Here is a 21,647-nt window from a genome sequence, read left to right as displayed (position 1 = left end):
ATTCTGATAAAATATTCTATACTGTAAGTTGTATCATCAGACCAAAGAAGTAGTATATTAAAAGTATTATGCAAAGTATAAGCAGCTAGCAGAAAGTTTTTACCAAGTTATTAGAATCTGTTAAAGTTAAAATACGTAGTTTAATTCCGTATCTAGCAGTTGCACAGAAAATTACTTTGAAGATTTTCTTTTGATCATAGTCTATTTAAATTCTGTATGCTATTTAACTAATGATGGAAAGAGCTACATCACAAGAACATTATTAGTATTGCTATGCAGTCATTGTTATAAAACTGTTTCTGTGACTCAGAAAAATCTGCAAAAGTAACTTTATTCATACAGAACTAAGACTGCATGCCTGTAACTCTCAACACACAGGAATGCTGAGTTCAACCAGAATACAGATTTCTTGAAGACAGGAAGTGAACCTCAAAATTACATTCACAGAATTCAGCAAGTACCTTGCTGTCTGTAAGCAACTTAGTCACTGTGTTTTTGTTAGGTGCTTATTTATTTAATAATGATGAGCTTGGAGCAGATCTTTTTAAATTTTATTGTCTATTCAAGAGTGAGAAGAGTAAGGAAATGCAGAAATAAGGCTTGATTCACTGAAGTGGTGTCTGAACACTGGATTCTCAAATGAGTAAACAACAGTCTATATACTGTAGTTTGAATTATTGAAATAAGATGTTGCCCTTCACTTAATGCTGGAGCACATAGACAGTTTGTGTGGTTGCAGATCACAGCTATTTAGTACCTATACTCAAATAAATTTTCCAGACAGGGATATATTTATGGTATTGCAGAATACAGAGTGGTTGACCAAAAGAATGATACTAGGAAACTGCAACAAAACCAAAACCGTTTAAGTTAATGATGATATCCTGATGCCTATTTGGAACATTACAGTTCCAGGTAGTGACCACACAGGAAGTCCCTAGTGCCACATGAAATCACCATAACATCATTTGAAAGTTGATGATATTGGTAGAACATAAAAAATTGTAACTTCTGTGGTAGAAATTGCTGAAAATCTTTAAAGTATGTTTAGATATTTTCCTAAATTATACATTCCAGTACACAAAGGAACTACTTCAGGGAGATCCTGTAGCTTGCAACTATTAAAAAATTCTTTATGTGCTAATTAGAAAATATTTAGTTTGATAAGTCTTGCATCAGTTGTTACAAAGACTGCACTTCATACCTTGATAGCTGTCACTCATCATTAGAATGGTTTGCCATTACCTCTGTTCATTCCTGAAAAAAGTGAAATGTGGTAAGACTCAAGGGCACAGGGCATAGAAGGAATGTACAGGATTATGGAACATATTTCCAGGAAAGAAAAATAATGGCTCAGGAATCACAGTTTCAGGTGAAAGGATAAAAGCTATTTCAAACTTCTGTGTGCTTCATTAGGGAAAATATATTTACTTCAACTAAAACCTGAGCTGCAAAAAACTGACTGGAAGTGGCTGAAGTGGGAAACACAAAATTTTTATGTACTTATTTAAGATTAGTAAGGCATTTATATTTGAGTGATGAAAAGTAGATACATTAAGGTTTAGGGCATAAAGTTAAAACCCTGTCTGTATCAAAATGTGTAAGCAGCATTATCTGAAAGAAAGATGTGTTTCTGTAGAAAGACTAGGGTTTCAGTGAATAATATCAGATATTGTTTCATGATGAACCATCTGGAACAACAGACTCCAAAATGTCAGATATCAGAGTAGAGCCAGATATCATGTAATTTCTGTACTAAACACTCTGTAAAGTTGCACTTACTGTCACCAAAGGGGTTAGATTTCATAAGAAAATGGTGAGAGTTGTAGCATTTAGTCAATTATTGTTTCATACAAGTGAACTGAAGGACACATAGTATCACAATCAGGAAAGTATTATTTTTGTCTGATTTTTACAGAATTTTATGCTAATAAATTCTAAAGATCTTTTCTCATACATTGTGAAAATAATCTCCATTCTGTTCTGGCTTCTACATGCCATATTTTAATAAATATAGCAGTTACAAATTTATGTTTCATTAGTAACTTTCTTTAATTAATAAATTGTTTTATGATTAAGATTATACGTTTTAAATTTATTTTTTACTTCAAATAAGGTTTTTAATATTATAAGGGGAATGAGATTCTATTGTCAGACCATAAACCAGCAAACTAATTCTGCTGCTCCTTCTGTTTGCGAAGAAAATGTTAAAAGCACAGAGTTATTGAATCTAATAAGCAGTTTCTCAACTGTCTTGTTCATTTGGAGCATTTTAGCTTAGATAGCAGAGATGATATGTAATTTTCAGTTGTACTGACTAACAAACTCCTTAGGTAAGCACCCAAGGGAAAAAACCAAAAGTGATATGCACTTGGCAAAAAGCAGAAGCTAGTACTTTGGGTTGCCAAATTTAGGTGAACACATTTGAGAAATTACTAATCATGAAGTCTCTTTGTAAAACTAATCTGTTTGCTAACACCTGGCTTAAAAATAGTTAAGAACAGACTGTCCTGTCACACCTATGCAGAGATTTAGTTTTGGGTTAAGAGTACTAAATTTCAGATGTCTGAACTTCTTTATAGTCAATGGAGTTTTCTAAACATAAGAAACACTTTTGGCCTTTAGCTGCTGTTCCAAAAGGCTCTACCACCTAACCTCAATAGTTCTGCTCATCTATTGTTGAAAAGAGAGAATATGCATAAAGTGTATTCCCTCTTTCTCTCTCCATTTCCTTCAGGAGGATAAGAAAGAAAAGAAGAAGAAGAAAAAAGGCTGTTTAATATACTAGAATTACCATACTGGTTGAAGACAATAAAATAGGATAGTATGTGACAGCAACATGACACAGTAATTGGTACAGTCACAGTATATAATCTTTGTGTTTCAGTCATACCATTTGTATTCTGCAGGGCAGTTCTGAAAACTTTGGTGTTTTAAGCAAAATTTCAGTTTAATGTTGAAATAAATTTTTAATTAATGTTCTTTTAAAAAACCCAATGCTGTGGAAAGAATTAATTAGAGCAGAGAATATCAATGAAGAGCTGTTGTCCACTTATCTATGTTTTTTCAATCTTTGTGTTTACTTTCCTCAGCTGTAGGCCTTGCTGCCTGTCCAGAACCAGTAATTCCTAGCAATGGGATCAAATCAGGAGATAGATATATGGTGAATGATGTTTTGTCATTTCAGTGTGAGCCAGGATATACATTACAGGTACTTCTTTCTTTCATTTTTCTTCGAATTATACACTGTGTAATAATTACAACAAAATGGCAATAGACCCACCCCAAACCTATTTTAATGAAGAGTCTGTAGTGTGTCCATAGACATGATTTAAGTAGAGCCTATGTGAGTACTCCCGCATTATAAAGCTATGAATGTGTAGTATGTCTGGCCCTCAGTAAATCTGGGCTGGCAAATCTTGTCTTAGATTAACATACCATCAAGCAGTAAAAAAACTTCAAAATAGACAAGAAAATAACATGGTTAAAATATTTTCTCTAGAAAATTATTTTAGTACTGTGCTTATTGAAAATGTACCGTGTTTTCCCATTTTTGGAAGTGGTTCCTCTAGGTGAAATTTTAACCACAGTGGTAGAAATACATCATGGGGTTTCATATTCTGCCCAGAAATTGTAGAATTTATTTTCTAAAGCAAATTTGATTCATGCTAAATCTAGTCTTAAAAATCTTTCAAGGAAAGAAATATTACAAATTAGCTCACAGATTAGGGATGTTCACTGTTCACACACTGGTTTAGTTTCCCATGGTAGACATGTTATTGTTCTGCTGTTTATAAATGTCACAGCACTATGTAAATCTAAGACTGAAAGCTTTTTTCTTCCCTCTTTAGTTCCTCTAATTCATTTACATGTATTCCACCACTGGTGCAATACACTGAAAACATCTGAGTTCAGAATCTTTTGGGTGGTAATAGGTCCCACTCAAGACAATGTAAAAGCATATGATTGTATCAGAGAAAGCAAAGTGTCACAACTTCTCCTCCAGAGAATGATAAAGTTCTGGCTCCCTATCTGATGTTTGCCAGTTCAGTACTCCCTCAGCACATATGGACTTATTCTTTGGTCTCAGTATTCCTTACCATTCCCCTAAAATTCAGACAGGATTCAGACTGAACATCTTAGCTTTAGGCTGGCTGTGGGAACACCTGCACTTGAAAAGTCTCTCTAGGTAATCAGCAATGTTTACCTTCTCAGTCATGTGTTACAGATACAGGGTCAAGTCTTTAACCTAATGCATGCTCTTTACATTTATAGCATGACTTGAAACAGACTGTATCAGAAGCATCCCATATCCATACCAAAAAGGATTCTGTCATATAAGTATCCTACTAAGTAGAAAAGGTTCAAGACTTGGGCCCAATAAGGCCTACTGTGCCCATCCTGAGCACTTGCTGCTCATTTAATGGTTCAGGGATTGCTGACAAGGCAGCTGATCATTCAAATATAAACTACTTAAGTTTTTCTCTTTCCAGCAAAGGAAAATTTAATGTTATTTTGAAAATACCTACTGGTTTAAAACCTTTATTTTCCGTATTTCATCTTTCCCTTACAGTATCCTTTGTAGGTAGCAGTAATGTCAGTAAGAAAATGAGAGCTTTGATATCATATTTTTATTATATGGTCCCTTCAAAAGGACTGTCTGTCATTAAAGCTTGAGTCCCAGATGGATTCTGACTTCCATTTAAAGACTGCTAATGAACCATTAACCTTTTTTCTATTTCAAAGTAGCATTAAACTAAGTATATGATAAAGACCCATATTCTACAGATACATTTATGTTGCTATAGCTGAGGCAAAGATATGGGAACTGAAATTTGATCTTCACTGATATTAATTTGTTATAATGAGGTGCTAGCATGCTTTTGGCCTAGGTGAAGTATCACAGTTCAGTAATTATCACAAGCCAGAGACTATTCCTTATAGGCAGTTTGCATCGTGACACTTTGTTTTAGAGGTGAATTCAGAAGAAAAAAGTTGAGGACGTAGATATGCAAAAGAATATGCATTTGACCTCAAGGCTAGAAAACAAGCCCAAGCACTTCCACTAGTACAGATGTAGCTTATATGTTCTTATCATCCTTTTTTTTTGTATGCATTGAGCTAAATTTATTATTATTAATCCCTAGACTCAGGACATTCTATTTCAATGCAAAATCTATCTGAAAGTCAGCCTATAATAAACTTGGTTAAACAATAATAAATATAATTGTATTTTAAGAGTTGTTGGATTAAATCAAAAGTAATCTCTTTTTTGCTTCTTTGAGAAAGATTCCTATTTTGAATATTTGTAGAAAAGCTGTGTGGAATTCTTTATATATTTTTATTCAGTTCGACCCTATGGTGAAAAGGGTCAGGATCTGATGGTGATGCTGGTAGGGCTGTCATAGAATTGCTGCTCATATAATTGCCAATAGGTGCTTAGCACCTCATTGCTGTGATCCAGGCCACCGCTTCTGAGCCATTAAGACTGAAATATATATAGGTGAACATCTGATTGTTGGGTAAGCTTATAGCAGTGATCTGATAGAAAAAAAGTGAAAAACTTACCCTATACTAACTGTTTCCTCTGGAGATGGAATAGCATCTAATCCAATTTATTCCATCTAACCGCTAGTTATCTAATCTGAATCAGCTGTTTAGGGTCTCATTGTGACACTACAGATAAATAGCCACACACCTCCAAGGGCTGATTCGTACTAAGATTTTGTGTTAGGACAGGTACCTTACTCTGAAAGTATCGCCTTTCTTCACTGATTAGGATATCAAATGGTTAACATGGGTATCTAGCTTTAAACTGCTTCAGTTTGGTGAGGTGACTCCTACTTGTATTGCCCATCATATTTCACACTCTTCTCTCCCTACTTTTTCAATTATGAAGCATCTGCATTTTGCATATGAAAAAAGGGGATGATTCCATTTTTCTGACATGGATTAGAAATAGATAAGCCCTCAAGATACAGCATCATTGAATTTTCTGTCCATACTTAAAATAGAATTGCTGAAATATCAAGGTAGAATGATAACAGTAGAATATGAATACTTCAGAAGTAGTTGGAATGAGTACAGGAAACCTTTTGAAGATACACATTGTTAGTCCTGACTTGATATTTTGGATCTTTTTTTACTTAGAAAAAAATCAGAAATGTGAGTTCATAAATACAGTATTAGTACAACACAGTCATGTATTTGTGAGAAAGAGATCTGCACATAAGAAACCGATCTGTGTTAGTGCTAAACTTTAATACACTGTGTATATCACTATCGCAAAACCACATGACATCTTTTGTCTACATGCAGGTCTTTTCTGTAGTCCTTGAATATGACTAACTGCAGTTTTGGTTTTATACTTACAGGGATTCTATAATGAAATACTTTCTTAAAATTTCATAGCATATTGTTCCTTAACTGTACTTCTTACTTCTGTTTCCATAAATGTACAAATTTAATCCTCACTGTGGAATATGACTTATAGAAAAACTAGTTTCATGATCTTGTCTAAAGTGTAAAACAAAAGACCTTCAATATCCAAATTCAACAGAAAAGAGTTTGAAGCTTTTAAAAATATTAATGAGGATTTCTATGCTGTATGGACGCTGGTGTAAGAGAGTGCATCCACATGTATGTGTAGTATGTTCCTCAGACAGGACAAGTAAAAATGGCTCCAAATTAAAAAGAAATAATAATGAAAATAAGGTTCGACAAGGCACAGTGTATTTGCTATTCAACAAGTATAGATCAGCATAACTTTGCAGATCCTTTTTTTTTTTTTTTTTACTCTAGCTGTGAATTTACCTCCGTCTTTAGAGAACATATTCACAGCTAGCAATAACAATCAGGTGTGGATTAGTTTATAATTGAGACTTACCAGAAAAGTCATAGAGCTCAAACTACTACCTGGAGATGCATAAGAAAGGTAATTGCTAGCTGTAGGATTAAGTGTCTCCCCCCAGGAGGGGACTTTAAAAGACTGAAATCAGAGCGTGCTCTTGTTGGGAAGAGGCTTGAAGCCAGAGGAATCATTTAATTTTATTTTTCAAAAGATCTTTTATAGGCCATTTTATTTTTTTTCCTGACTGTGGTAGTTAAATTATGGCTTCCCCCCCGACTCACATCAGAGACATGCAATCATAGAAGACTAGGAGGAGAGAATAAAATAAAACAGGGAGTATTGCATTAAGTAAATTATTCAAAACCTCATCCATTTTGCAAGTAACTAAGATGACACAATAAGTGCTAAAATAAAAAAGGTTGGTTTCTAAAAAAACATTGAATTGTTATCAATTTCTAGTACTTTTATAAGAAAAAGACTAATTTAAGTTTTCCTAATTTTAATGAAAACTGATTTTTTTTTCCTTCAAGCCATATTTTGGAAGTGTTTCAGTTTGTCTTTCAGAAGCTGATTGTCTAAATGTATTTAACTAAATGATTAATTAAACTAGTTTTATTCCATACTATTCTATATGAACTTTATTCAAGGTAGTGTGTGTAGTTTCTTTTTTGTAAACATACCAAATGATGCAGAAGCAATTTCATCAAATGGATTTGCCTTTACTGTAGTTTACTTATTCCATCTTATTTTTATGAGATTTTGATTGCTATGGACAACTAATATTTAAGTAAGCCTTCATATTATATTGATAAAATATGCTAACTTACTAAATATTAGACTCTTAATATACTTGATAAAAATAAACAAGAAATGTTAAGTGACTTGCCCAAGTTTGTATATCCAGACAATTAAAACAGGAACTAAACCTTGCTCCCAGTCCCACGTCTCAGTCTTTTTATCAGATGCTTTCACTCCTGCCAGTTTATTCAGCTTTCACATTTCAACAGCAGAATGCATAACCTGAGTTCCTCAGAGGACAGAATTGACAAATAAAAACTTCTGTTCGTGCTACTGTTAAGTTTTCAGCTTGAACTGTTCCCAGTGCAAGCAAAGCTGGGAGCATTTTGCAGTTGCTCTGGGGCAGCCACCCTGAAGTGTGTGGGAATAGGCTTTGCAGGTTACAGCCATGTCATTTTCACTTCCAGCTACCACCACATGATTCTGCTTGGTTCTTGTGACGTTTCTTAAAAATAGGCAGAGTAAATTAAACATGACAGCTAAGTAAAGAGGCACTTGTCCTTTTATAGCTGTCTGCCAAGGTGTTGCATGTATGCAGCGGGTCATGTTGTGAGGCCATGTGAGAGTTCAAGCCCAGCTGATAACTGTGGACGACTGTCTTGGCATGGTCCACATCCATACCATCTGTAGCAAGCAGATGTGGAACAAATTCCTCTCCGTGTCTGTACTGTTCATTCAGAGCAATGGTTGATTCACTCCAGACTGCAGCCTGAAAAAGAACTAGTATGCTTACATTGTGGATGAGAACCCTGGAATTGAAATAAGGAGTGAACCAATTTGACCATATGAATGCATATAGTCAGGTGCTTCTGTCTTGTTACCAGCCTTATATTTAGTCAAAAACATGAAGAGGTTTTCAAGTTATCAAAGGAAGAGTGTTTTAGGACATTTATCCAGCAGAAAAATAGAACATTAAACCTGAAGTATTTGAAAACAGAGTTTAACAAATTCATAAAAGTAATTATAAGGCAGTTGGTTAATATAAGAAAAGACACAGATAAGAATCTAGGAGGTCCTCCGTAGCTCTGCCTTCCTGGAAAATCTCATAATGAGTATCTGTAATCTAATATTCTGCCCTTTCCAAACAGGGCCGTTCTCATATTTCTTGCATGCCAGGAACAGTTCGACGCTGGAACTATCCATCTCCTCTCTGCATTGGTATGGATATTTACTTGTTTTCAGTGTGTTCTGAGCATCAGTCAGAAGAAACTCTTGGCTTTGTCATGCCTGTTGTTCCTTCACTTAATTCTGTTTCATTCCAAACTTTTTTGAGTTTCCATTTTTATCTATGAAATGCGGAGAAACTACAATAAATTTTTTCTTTATATATAGTGTATATGCTATTTAAAAAAATATTGTGAGAGTGAGCAAAGGAGGAAACCCAGATGTTTACCATTGTTTAGCTTGTCCTTAATACTCTGCTTTGAATCAGGCTGAATCTTCTTCTGAAGGGAGACAAGTTAACACATTCCTTTTGCAGCATGCTCAGCTTGGAGGACCTTCTCAAGAACAAGGCAGGTCATGCAGGGAGCCTAGGAGACTTCTCAAAGAAGCAAGCAGTCTGTCTACAGTGGAGAGCAGCTCTGGAGCCAAGCCTTCCGGGGTGGTGGAATGAAAAAGAGTTTTAGGGATCCAGAAAAGGCTGGCTGTTTTCATCTGAGAAAGCCGTTAAATAATGCCGAGTTAAAAAGCAAAGCTAAAAAAAAAAATTCCCTTTGAAGCACACAAAGACCTTACCCAATAGATATCAGTCTTCCCTGTGTAGATAACAATCTTGTTCTGCTGTATTGTTTCTTGATTAAACAAACTTTAAGAAAGTCAAGATTTTGGCGTGCTTCTTTCAAGAAAAAGCAGGAATGGAGGGGAGAGAAGCACAGCTCCATCGTAACGGTCTGTCACTTCAGCTTTGAAGTACATTCTTTGGTGAATGCTTTTAACTTTAATATTCAGTCAGCAAAAGCTGTTTCTTTTAGCTTCATATCTTAGAGGAATTTAAAAGATTTGAATGATATCAAGCAATATTAATGTGAAATTTTTTTAAAAGATTCCTTGTTAGGCCTATATATTAAGTTGTATTGTCAACTTCTACAGAAGCAGTCATTTGTGATTAACATGAAAGCAATGCAGTTCCTTCAACTCAATTTTAGAAATGGAATATTTATTCAGGAAGGTGTATTTTGCAGTTCGGGGGGGAGGGGGTGTTTGCTAATATTATGTTTTACCTTGTATATTAAGTATGGTTCCTATTCGCAAACAGTGTGCTCATTGATTTTTTTTTTTTTTTTCCTTTAGTTCATGAAATTTTGCTGTCCTGGAAGCTAAAATATCCCCAAGAAAACAAACAAACCCTTAAAACATGACCCTCCCTCGCCTCCAACCTTTAAAATATTGATTTTTCTAGAAATGCGAAGCAAAATCTGTTCTTTTCACTAAATAATGTATTTAACATTGCAGGGAGGTAGAGATATTTGAGAAGTTTGGGACTGATTTCTCAACTATTTAGTGGAGTTCTTCCTATTTTGATTCAATTTCTTGTGTGGTCTAACCAGTAGATTATTTTCATTTTTTCAGTACAATTATCACAATGCACAGTATCACAGCATCACAATTCTGTTACCAGATCATACATCACTGTAATACCTGACATGAAGATTCATAGACTTTAAATAATGATTCCTCAAATAGTAAATATAAATTACAAAATTTAAAATTGATTTCTTGAAGTTACTCTTCCTTCATATTATTTTTCTAGCAAAGGTGTAAACTCAGCCACTTCCTTACAAGTAACTTCACATATTTATAGTTTAGCTTTATGTCATCCTAAATTATGCAAATGGCTTTTCAATCTCCAAACACATGAATTTGCTGAAGAAAAGCATACAGATAATAAACAAAGAATAATTCTGTTATGCAGCTAGTCTATCCTCTTTCTGAATTAAAGAAAGAACTGTGTTGGGGTTTGTTTGTTTGTTTTTAAACTCAAGTATGATTTTAGCTATATTAACTAGTAGATCTGCAGCTGCGTCATGGATCAGTATCATAATTCAGTTTAATTCCAGATTTGTTCCTCTTATTATGAAGCCTATCTCAACATAGCACCAGACATTTTTAACTCTAATTGGCAAAGTGAGACAATGGGTTACCCAGTCTATATGTGCAACTACACATTTGCAGTAAAATCACACTGAACATGTTGCATTAAGTAAGCATTTTGCTGTAACGCAAATTCTTTCTTTTTTTTTTTTTTTTTCCCCCTCCTTCATGAGGAATGTTTTGACTGTGATAAATTTAAAAAAATTCACTGCTTGGGAGTCATGGGGATAAAACAGAAAATCTGTTTTTTAATTAATCTCATGCCAAAGATTAAGAAATAATATTATTAAAAGATACAGTGACTTTTTTTTTATTTTTAATAGCTAAATGTGGTGGAACACTGACAAACATGGGTGGTGTGATCCTGAGCCCAGGTTTTCCTGGAAATTACCCTAGTAACTTAGACTGTACATGGAAAATTTTATTGCCTATTGGATATGGTAAGTAAACTTACATTTGGAGAGCAATTATTTGTAACCATCAGATTTAAATATGTATAAGAATATTCTAATTTCCAGTATGAAGTAGGTTTTGTCCAGCAAATGTATGGTGAACCCCTTACATAATTATGTGGTATCTTTTGATTTTAAAATGGTTGGCAATTTAAAAATATATCTTTGTCAAAGCAGCTTGTTATTTGTAACGCTCAGCCTGTCTTGGAAACTGATTTCAGAGCAAATGAAGTCTGCTGCATGACGATATATCAGATAAAATAGATAAAGTAACTTCTAAATTAATTAGTGGTCTTCTGTTTAATGTCCTTTCATTGTCCCCCAAGTGACTTTTTAACAACATTTCTTATGTTCTATGAAACTGGACAGAACCTCATTTCTAGCACTATGAATTTGGTCAGAAACATTTTAAAACTATATCGCAAATCCCAGGTAAGAGTTGCCAACCTAGATACTTTCTAGGTTTGCACTAAAACTATTGTAATACAGAAAATATCTCCACAAATTAATAATAATTAGGTTGAGAAGGTAATCATGGGTAATAAGGGATCTATAAGTGCATGTATAAAACAATCTTCTGTCATGATCAGAAATAAAAGAGGAATAAGTTTTCTTGCTGTGAAACATTATGCCCCATACTGTGAATTCAATACTAGCGCTCAAATAAGAAAATTAATTTTAAAAGCTTATTATTAAATTCCCTATAACCATCTCTGGAAATGAATTTATTTTCTGTGCTTTCCATTTGAATTTCTAAGAGGGATTTTTGCAGTAAGATGTACTACTTACATAGAGTGTATTTTACAGGTTAATTTTTAGAAATCCTGTGCTATTATTTAGAATAGTGCCCTTTATCAGTGCATACCTGGTAAATTTGATCCATCGTAGTTATGGATAGCCTTAGTAGCCTTAGATATCCTTATAGCCTTAGGACAACCACAGAACATCCTTGGCTAATTTTGGCATTCTAATGCTACATTTGCAGAAAATATAAATGATAAGCAACTGTTCTGGAGTGATGTCATCCTAACTGGGTTACTACAATACTGCCTTTTAAAAACAGCCCTTCATATTTCTCAGAGTTGCTCTTTTTCTTTAAGCTTTTCCATGTAGGCAGTGTTTCATGAATTTACGCAAGAGTGTCTTGTATCCTACTATTATCCCTCTCACTTCTCAGACATTGTCTGGTAGTGGAAATCCTATAAATAGAAAAGATTATGGTTTTGTTTGGCAAGGGATTTAACAGGTACAAGGTGTTCATACCATTGATCTATCATTGCTTTCAAAAATACTAGAAGAGGACATTTTTTACCATAAAGTTGCTTCAGGGATCTTTTTCCCAAAGTCTTTGTCAAATAATCCACAGATAATGTCTTTATAGCAGGTTTAAAAATTGTGATTGATGTGATGTTTCACAGAGAACTTCCATTGCAAAATCTTGGATACTGTGTTAAGTACAAGTATAAGCTTGTCTACTTAGGAGCTGTTTGTCTACATTCATTCTATTGTATCAAAGTAAATACATGAAATCTTTGAAATATAGAAAATATTTCCAAAATTTAATAATGCTCCAGGATTTTTGGGAGAAGGATTTTAAGGTGATACTGAATGAGTTAGAGATTAGCACTGTGCACAAAAACTGATCAAGAGGACACTCATGAACATGTAATGATTGATTCAAATTCCACTGAAACAATTAACCTCACAGTAACTTCATCCCTCAGTAAGTATTCCTTTATTCCACCCATTTATTCAAACTTTGTAACTGAATGAAGCCCATGAAAATATACTGATCATGTTAAAGAAGACACTACTAAAATCCAAACATTTTAAATAGATGGGAAGTACATCTTTTCAAGTGACTTGCAGTGATTTCGCAATGATTTCAGGTAGCTGTTAATTGATTAACATTTGTAAAAAAAGATTAGCTCAGCTTGGAATTCTCATTATTAAGAGTCTATTCGAGTGAGAGAGGAAATCCTGTTGAGACTGGAGCAGGAAGTAATATAATTATAGTTTGACTGGATAAGGATTTATTTTCTGTAGCTATCAGTTTTATTCTGTATAATTTTATGTAAGAAATTATTTAGTGTAGGAGACTTTGACATATCAAATTGACAATTGGAAGCTGTATAAACTTAGAGTTAAGGCTTGAGTGACACATACAGTGTCCCCTCTGATTGAAATTGTGTCTTTGAAAAACCTTTAAGAAAAAAAATGTTTATGTTTGTGTTTAAAATGTGGCTATTCTAGGTAGTTTAAATTTTTTAAAGTTACTGGTAAATCTACTTTTTAGTTTTAAGATGTAAAGCTTTTCTGTACTGTATATTTACAACTAGTCATATACATTCCTCCTCAGTAATTAAATAAGACTGATTCAATTTTAAATGCACTCCATGGCTCATCAGAGACTATTTCAGAACAGTAGGCCACTTTTATTTAAATACCTAAACACTGATTTTGGGTCTATATACATATGTCAGATTCAATTATCTACTTTCACTTTAGCAACTTAACTATAATATTAAGTGGCTGCTCAATTCTTTAGAATTCCTATGCTGCTGACATCCAGTCCCTGGTGGGAATCACTAAATGCTGATACTGAAGTCAAGATGTTTCCAAGCTGCTTGGTGTCCTACCTTATCTTAAATCCCAAGAACATTATAAAATTAGTGGTTTCACTCAAGTCAGACTAACCGTATCAGACATCATACAAGAGATGGCTGATATTGAGACTTTGATATGTTCTGTAAATGCCTCTCTATTGATAGCATTGGAATAAGTTTTCTTCTTCAGCAGCTGAAATACTTGTTTTCATATCTCCTGCTCTGCATAGGTCAGAGGAGGTACTAGAGCTAAATATCCCATATTTTTACAAGTGTTTTGTAACAACCAATTTATTTGGTAGCTTATTTAGTTTCTCCTGTAGGAAAAAAATATCCCTTTTATACAAGTCAAACCACAGAGGCAAAGAGATGAGCTATAGAGCAAGACTGAGTGAATGACCTGAATGATTATGCTGGTAATCTGTAAGGTACTCTCCTGGAATGAGGATGACTCTACTGCTGAATGAGAATGTCAAGCAGAGAGTTAAGGCATTGAATATTTCACACTGCTTTGTTGGATCCTTCAGTAATTCTGTTTTATTCCATTCCAGCTAGTTCTTCATAGTCTACCAGAGCAAGGTTAGGCCCAAGTGGTGCAGTTGCAAGTTACTTGGTACTACTTGCCTTTTACCAGGGGTTCATCCTCCATCCTTCTTTTGATATTATATATACACATAATTTGAGAAGCCTGAATTTCAAGTCCTTAGTCCACATGAAGTAGTGCCAGAACTTAAAAACAGCTCTTCGCATGAGATTATGCTTATTCTTCTGACTGTTCAGCATTTTGGGAGTTGTCTCTCTCCCTTTCATTTTGTGAGAAAGGCCTGGTTCAACGACCTGACTTCTGGAGAGGGATTGTGGTAAATGATTCTGAGTAAGTACCTGTCACCAGTCTGGAGTTCAGTGCATCTTATAGTACTGCACACAGAGTAGAATGGCTCTAAAGGCACACTGGCCCAAGCTGGAGGGAAGAGGAGGTAAATATAGGTGACTGGGTCAGGAAAAACAAGGTAGAGTAGATAGTTGGAACTAGGTAGCTGAATTTCTGCCTCTGAAAGATCACTTGTAGTAACCTTCCTGCATGCTGAGCTGATCCTGAGCCCCTATGAGAGGCCTGGCCCAGCTATGGTAATGCTCTTATGGCAGAGTCCTGACCATGCTGTGACACAGCAAGATTTGTGATGTGCCCCTTGCTTGAGTGTTTCTGTTGGCTGGTTTAGGAACCTGACAAATATCTGGTTGTTGACTTTGTGATTTCCTTTCATTGGTCTCTTCATGTGTGGTTATGATATTTATTGGGAACAAAAAAACTAGAAGCACCAACTCTTGCAATACGTGGAGTCTATTTCCTTAATTTAAGCATGCCACCTTGAATGGTGTCTGAAATATAAATATAGTGCCTATCACAGTTGTTATGACTTTTTTTTTTGTATTTGCATGCTGTAGCATTAAGTAACATGAGTTATAAAAACTCTGGTTTTAATTTTTCTTTCTTTCTTTCTTTCTTTCTCAATGCTGCAGGTGCACACATTCAGTTTCTGAATTTCTCTACTGAAGCAAATCATGATTTCCTTGAAATTCAGAATGGGCCTTACCACACCAGCTCTATGATTGGCCAGTTTAGTGGAACAGAACTCCCATCACCCTTACTAAGTACCACTCATGAAACACTGGTCCATTTTTACAGTGATCACTCAGAAAACAGGCAAGGATTTAAGTTGACATACCAAGGTAAGTAGGAACTAGCACAATGAACTTTATGGTTAAAAAGGAAAAATAATTTAAAAAAAAAATTAAAATGTTAGGAATATACTATATAGCATTTTCAAATCTGTGGATTGATTAATCCATAGGTTGAACTTTTTTACAACTGAAATTGTGTTGAATTGGAATCTTTATTTTACTGATTGAAAAACCTGAAGCCAAGGTGATGTCATTTGCCAAAGGTGATAGCTGATACCCCTTTCCATCCCATTAAGGTATACTGTTATTGAACAATACTGCCAATATTCACTGTCTTGTTTTCCAGTTTATAAAATCTTGTTATATTTAGCATAATGAATAAGGGTTTCAAAATATAATATGAGTTATTTCAAATATTCAGGTGAAAATTTTTATAATTCTTATGTTATATTTTTGCAGTCTAGATGTGAAAATTAATAGGAAATGAAAAGACACTGGATAACACACTTTCTCTATCTGTATTTTCGAACACATATTCAGTATTTGAAAGTGTGAACTTTTTGTGGTCTTCTACTGTTGGCTTTTTTCTTTATCTTCATTTTTGTTTGTTTTTTACCCCATTAGTAACAATAAAACATTAATTCATGCATATTTCTAAAATGTTAGTCTTACTCAAAACTGTTGAGCTCCACTGCAGTATCTGAATAGTTTAACACAATAGAATGGCTGGTTGAATTCTCATCTAACTGCAGTGAGGAAGATTCGTGCCACCTTATTCTAGGCTCTTAATTTAGCTAACTTGATTAGGTTGTCATATATATATGTATATAAGCCGATATGTTTGTATAAACATGTATGTGTTGTGGGTTAATCCTGGTGGGCAGTTAAGCACCATGCAGCTGCTTGCTCACTTCCCTCCACCCCTAGGAGGATGGGAGGAAGACAAAAGGAATAGTAAAAGCAATAAAGCTTGGGGGCCAAGATAAAAAAACATTGTTTAATAAATAAAGGATAAAGGGAAGAGGAAAGAAAATGAAACAAAACAAGTGATGCAAAGACAATCACTCACCACCTCCTGTCATGTGAAAGGGTAGAGTAATTTGGCAGAAAACAAACCCCCTTGTGTTCCAGCTTATCCTCTGATATCAGAGGGGCTGGGGGTGGCTAGGTTTAGATTCTGAGTGATATCCAATTTGGCACTATTAGTCTAGTCACATTCAACTTATTGAACTCTCACAATTACGCATTCACTAATAGCACACTGCACTTTCAGCTTAGTCATGCTCCGTGGACTCACACAGCCAGACTTAGAGAGTTGGCAGCGCCCAATGAGAAACTTATATGGCTAGCTTAACAAATAGTGCAGTTTATTAAACCAACAGATTTATAGGTTCTTATGGATTGTCGGTGATAAATACACTGTCTGCAAAAGCACATGTGAACTTTAATACAGCACACGAAACCAAAAGGAAAAGTGATTCTATAGAGAGAGACATTACTAAGTAGTCCATATCTTACCCAAAGGCGTCCCTATGGGGGGGAAGGGAGGCTCAGCCTATCGACTGATCCCAGGAGTCAGAGGTAGTCTGTGATGGTATCTTCCCTGACTTGTCTTTGATGTTACCTTCCCTAACATTCCCCCTTCCTTAGGCCATTTTTATACATTTTTTACTTCAAGGTGGAGCTTGAGTGACTCTAGTCATACATACCGTTATTGTGATTGGTATAAAATTCTCTCGCTTCACTTTTAAAGGTATAGATTAACAAAAATTCAGATCGCAGGCTCAGTGAGGGGGTGGTCGCACCTTGGAGGCGGGTAGTCTTTGGGATGGGGGTCAAATATGCAGGTTATCAGTACCATAGTACCATGAAGGTCCCATTTCTGCAGTGATTCGCAGAGCCTGGCCATGGAGTCTTCACCCCATTCCACCCTCCGTGCCAGTTTGCAGGTAATGTTGTCTAGAGAACCACTATGGAATGGATTCCTTGCATACCAGTTGCATTCCACCCTGAAAGCTTCTTCGACGTTATATCTTTCCTTAATGTGTGAACAATGCCATACCTTTAATATAGGTTTAATTTCTAAGTCACCTCCAGTAGTTATTCCACACCTCCCACAGGCAGATCGATGCCCAGCCAGTTCCCAAGCAAATGATGACTAACCTCCCTAAACCCCCTCTTTTCCCTTTTATTGCTGAGCATGATTTTACGTGGTATGGAATAACTCTTTGGTTAGTTCAGGTCATCTGCCTGGTTGCGTCCTGTCCCAACCCATTGCACAGTCCCAATCTATTCACTGGCAGGGCAGAGTGAGAAACAGAGATGGCCTTGATGCTGTGCAAGCATTGTTCAGCAAAAGCCAGAACATTAATGTGTTATCAGTATTGTTTTGGTCACAAATCTAAAACACAGCACCATATGAGCTGCTGTGAAGAAAAGGAACTCCATCGTAGCCATGCCCAGTACAGTATTTATTTGCATACACACATATATACAGTTATAGTTAGATTGTATCTACAGAGTCAATGGGTAGAGAGGAAGATTCTGAGTGCCTGAATTAGGCTAATGCTCGTAAAGGATACACAAAGAGGTTGTATCTCTCTATTGCCTGTGGAGTTTTGGTATGTCACATAGTCTTAGAAGTAGAGAATACTCTCACAACATTACACCCACCTAGTGTGATTTTTTTTCTGAGCAGTCAAGGGTGATTGTGATTGGACAGATGACTCTTTCTAGAATTTTCTGGAAAGACAGAACAGTGTCAAATTGCAGAAATGCCAAATAAATAAAATAAAAAGCCATGTGGTATGTTTTCTGTATATTCTCCAGTGCTCTTTGTTCTGGTTCTAATTAGTGTGGTTTTCCTTACTATAACAAGCCCTTCCTTAATGGTATTGAGTCTATATAGGCTCAACTACGTGTGATTAACTCCTGACTAACAGCATTTTCTGTCATGAAATTAATAGTTCAATCTTATGTTTTTTGTAGACTGTATAAGTACGTTCTAGAGGCGATGTTCCAGCTTGCTCAGCAAGGTTTTGTGTTCCCTTTAAAAGAAAGCATACATTCATATTTTAACGGTCTGTGACAGTTTCAGCAGGGGGACAAGAAGACAGGTTCAGTTTGCTTTTTAATCATCATAATACTTAGCTTTTTGTGGTTTTATTTCTTCTTGTGTATCTGGATCAAAATATATTTATTGTACATGGTATTCTCTAGTTTTGGCAAGGACAGTGATCTTTGTTGATGTTTAAGGAAATGGTAGTCCAGATCAAAGTAAAAGATAGCATAGATCTAGGAAAAAAAAAAAAAATTATATATATTTTGGTTGGTTCACGACATAATGCAGTTGACATAGATGTACTTCAAACTCCTCCAGTCATTGGTCAGTGCTTGGGTCTGTTTTCACTTAAAGCCCAGTACCAGTACCTATCAGTATCAACAACGTGCATTCGCAGCCCAGAAAGCCAGTTGTATCCTGGGCTGCACCAAAAGCAGCATGACCAGCAGGTTGAGGGAGCTGATTCCACCCCTCTACTCCGCTCTGGTGAGAACCTACCTGCAGTACTGTGTCCAGCTCTAGAGTCCTCAGTGCAGGAAAGACATGGACCTGTTGGAGCAGGTCCAGAGAAGGGCCACAAAAATGATCAGAGGGATGGAACACCTCTCCTATGAAGACAGGCTGAGAGAGTTGGGGTTGTTCAGCCTGGAGAAGAGAAGGCTCCGGGGAGACCTTATAGCAGCCTGCCAGTACTTAAAGGGCTCTTATAAGAAAGATAGGGACAGACTTTTCAGTAGGGCCTGTTGCAGTAGGACAAGGTGTAATGGTTTTAAACTAAAAGAGGGTAGATTTGGACTAGATATAAGGAAGACATTTTTTGCAATGAGGGTGGTGAAACCCTGGCACAGGTTGCCCAGAGAGGTGGTAGATGCCCCATCCCCGGACACATTCAAAGTCAGGTTGGACGGGGCTCTGAGCAACCTGATCTAGTTGAAGATGTCTCTGCTCGTTGCAGGGGGGTTGGACTAGATGGCCTTTAAAGTCCCTTCCAACCCAAACCATTCTATGATTCTATGATTCAATGATATTAACGTTTTCTATACTTAGCCTGTCTCAGGCAAATCTATTTACCTTTAATTTATTGCATATATTTAAGCAATATCTGCTTATCACTGCAGACAGAAAGACTCTGTAATCTGTGCTACATTTCTTAGAACTACAACTGCAGGAAAATGTATTGCTATAAGTCATCTATCTTTTTATTTATTTTATTCGTTTAGCCAATATTGGTTGTTTCCCATTAGAGCAATTTAGTATGCTCAGCAATAGGAAACTAAGCCTGCGGAATCGTTCACATGGTATTCAAGTGTAGCTAAGAAGATTACATGTATGTTCAGAAGTTAAGCTGATGGCCGTAACCCAAGGTCTAAAGATCAGATGAAATCTTGGGCTTACTGAAGCTAACAGTTGTGTCAATTATTTCAGTCAAACCACAAATTCCATTTTTATCTTTTTGCCTGTTACAGGCACCATTCCTTTATTCATCCATGGTAAACTGCTGAAAGAATCTGTTATAAGCTATTTCCAGTCTGGGATTGCCGTTAAGATGGTAGCTTTCATAATTCAGAAATACATTGTATTAATGCATGAAGTTTATTCTGCATTTTGAAAAGGTTGATTAATTAAGCTCATAATTCTTCTTTTCTTCTATTCTTCCCTTCTCCACTGTGTCCAGTAGGATTATTTTGTCTGATCAGAAGTAAATGGGAATATGATGAAGAGGACACCATACAAAAAAAACTGATATTTTTTGGTTCACTCTAACCCTCTCTTGTTAAAATCACTTGCTTTTTAGATAAGTTGCTTTCTGCTTCTCCCAATTGCAACTTGTCAGCTGACAACAAAAGTGTTATCATGATTAACTCACTATGTAAAATTTTATTCTATTATCTAAATAGAGGAAAAGCAATGCACCTAAAACCAGAACAATGTATTATGAAATATTAAAAATTTTCATTAGATGGGCCTTATAATAAAATATTTTTTAAGTGACAAAGATTGTGTAGTAGCATTCTCAGAATAAAACTGTCAGAAAGAAGTATTGTTCCTAGAAATTCAGAAACTTGTAGTATTTTGCAAATATTTATATAAGAACCCAGAAAAAATTAACTTCTCAAAAATAGTAATAATTTGATAAAAATTTTCTTACTTTAGCTATTAGTCTAATAGTTATAATAGTAGATAGAAAATTCAGAACCAAGAAAGAGATACAGTTAAATTAACTGATATTTGAGTAATTCGAATTTCAAACCAAAAATACAACTATTATTTATGACCTTGTTTCTCAAAATTTGTAGTTATAGGTGTATTTGAATTACGAAATGCATATACATTCATCCAGTTTTATCTTCCCCATGAGTGAGAAGCAAAACAATTTCTGCAGTAAAGGCAACTCACGCAGTTCATTTTTATGTAGTAACTCCTTACTTACAAAGAGAGTCTGGGGTGACTCATTCTTGAATACTGTATTGAAGAAGCACAGTATTTTAGTCTATATATTAAAACATACGTGTTTTAAAAACTTTAAAAACCCACAATGTAATCCACTCAAATAAAAAGATGCTGGGAAAAAAATGAATTATTTTACAAGGTGCTTATTATTTATTGATTTTTTTTTTCTAATGTGGAAAGTTGCTGGCACTGTCATATTTGATTTTTAAGTGATTGGGATCTATCAGCTAAGCTCACTCTACTGAACTTCTAATTAACATGTTCCCTCTTCCATCTACCTCCTTTTCTGCATTCTACAAACAGATTTTGGACTTTTATTCTTTAAAAATGAAATATCTTGAAGTTTGTTTTTCTTCAGATAGCACAAATTCTCTCTGTTCCCTCTGAGATTTCAGATTGCACTAGCCATTTCTATTGCTAAGATTCCTCCTTTGGTAATTTGTCTAAGATTATCGTATTTTATATCTTCATATTATTGAGCACAAGTAACTTCTCAGCACCATTTAGAACATGTAGGAAATTGTACTTTTAATTCAAGATATTCGTAAGCTAAGAAGAGCTGCTGGAAATACTGGTGTTTCAGTGTATTCACTATTCCTGTGACATGCTCTGACAAAAAATGCCGGTGGTTTACAATTGAGCAATTTTAATGG

At 35.3% G+C, this 21,647-nt stretch overlaps 1 protein-coding gene across 1 annotated transcript in view; it reads left to right on the top strand.

The window, feature by feature from the left end:
- Nucleotides 1-21,647, top strand: part of LOC104827832 (CUB and sushi domain-containing protein 1) — a gene marked incomplete at its 3' end in the record, with an annotated part of 962,107 nt that overhangs the window by 825,725 nt on the left and 114,735 nt on the right. The window contains exons 39-42 of the mRNA XM_010561097.1: nucleotides 3,093-3,211; nucleotides 8,737-8,806; nucleotides 11,065-11,181; nucleotides 15,321-15,530. Of these exons, the coding sequence (XP_010559399.1) occupies nucleotides 3,093-3,211; nucleotides 8,737-8,806; nucleotides 11,065-11,181; nucleotides 15,321-15,530 (516 nt within the window). The remainder of the gene's footprint in view (nucleotides 1-3,092; nucleotides 3,212-8,736; nucleotides 8,807-11,064; nucleotides 11,182-15,320; nucleotides 15,531-21,647) is intronic.

Source organism: Haliaeetus leucocephalus, unplaced genomic scaffold, assembly GCF_000737465.1.
Source record: "Haliaeetus leucocephalus isolate CR32 unplaced genomic scaffold, Haliaeetus_leucocephalus-4.0 Scaffold141, whole genome shotgun sequence".
NCBI lineage: Eukaryota > Metazoa > Chordata > Aves > Accipitriformes > Accipitridae > Haliaeetus > Haliaeetus leucocephalus.
Note: the sequence above shows the minus strand (reverse complement) of the source record. Positions and strands in the feature narration are given on the sequence as shown.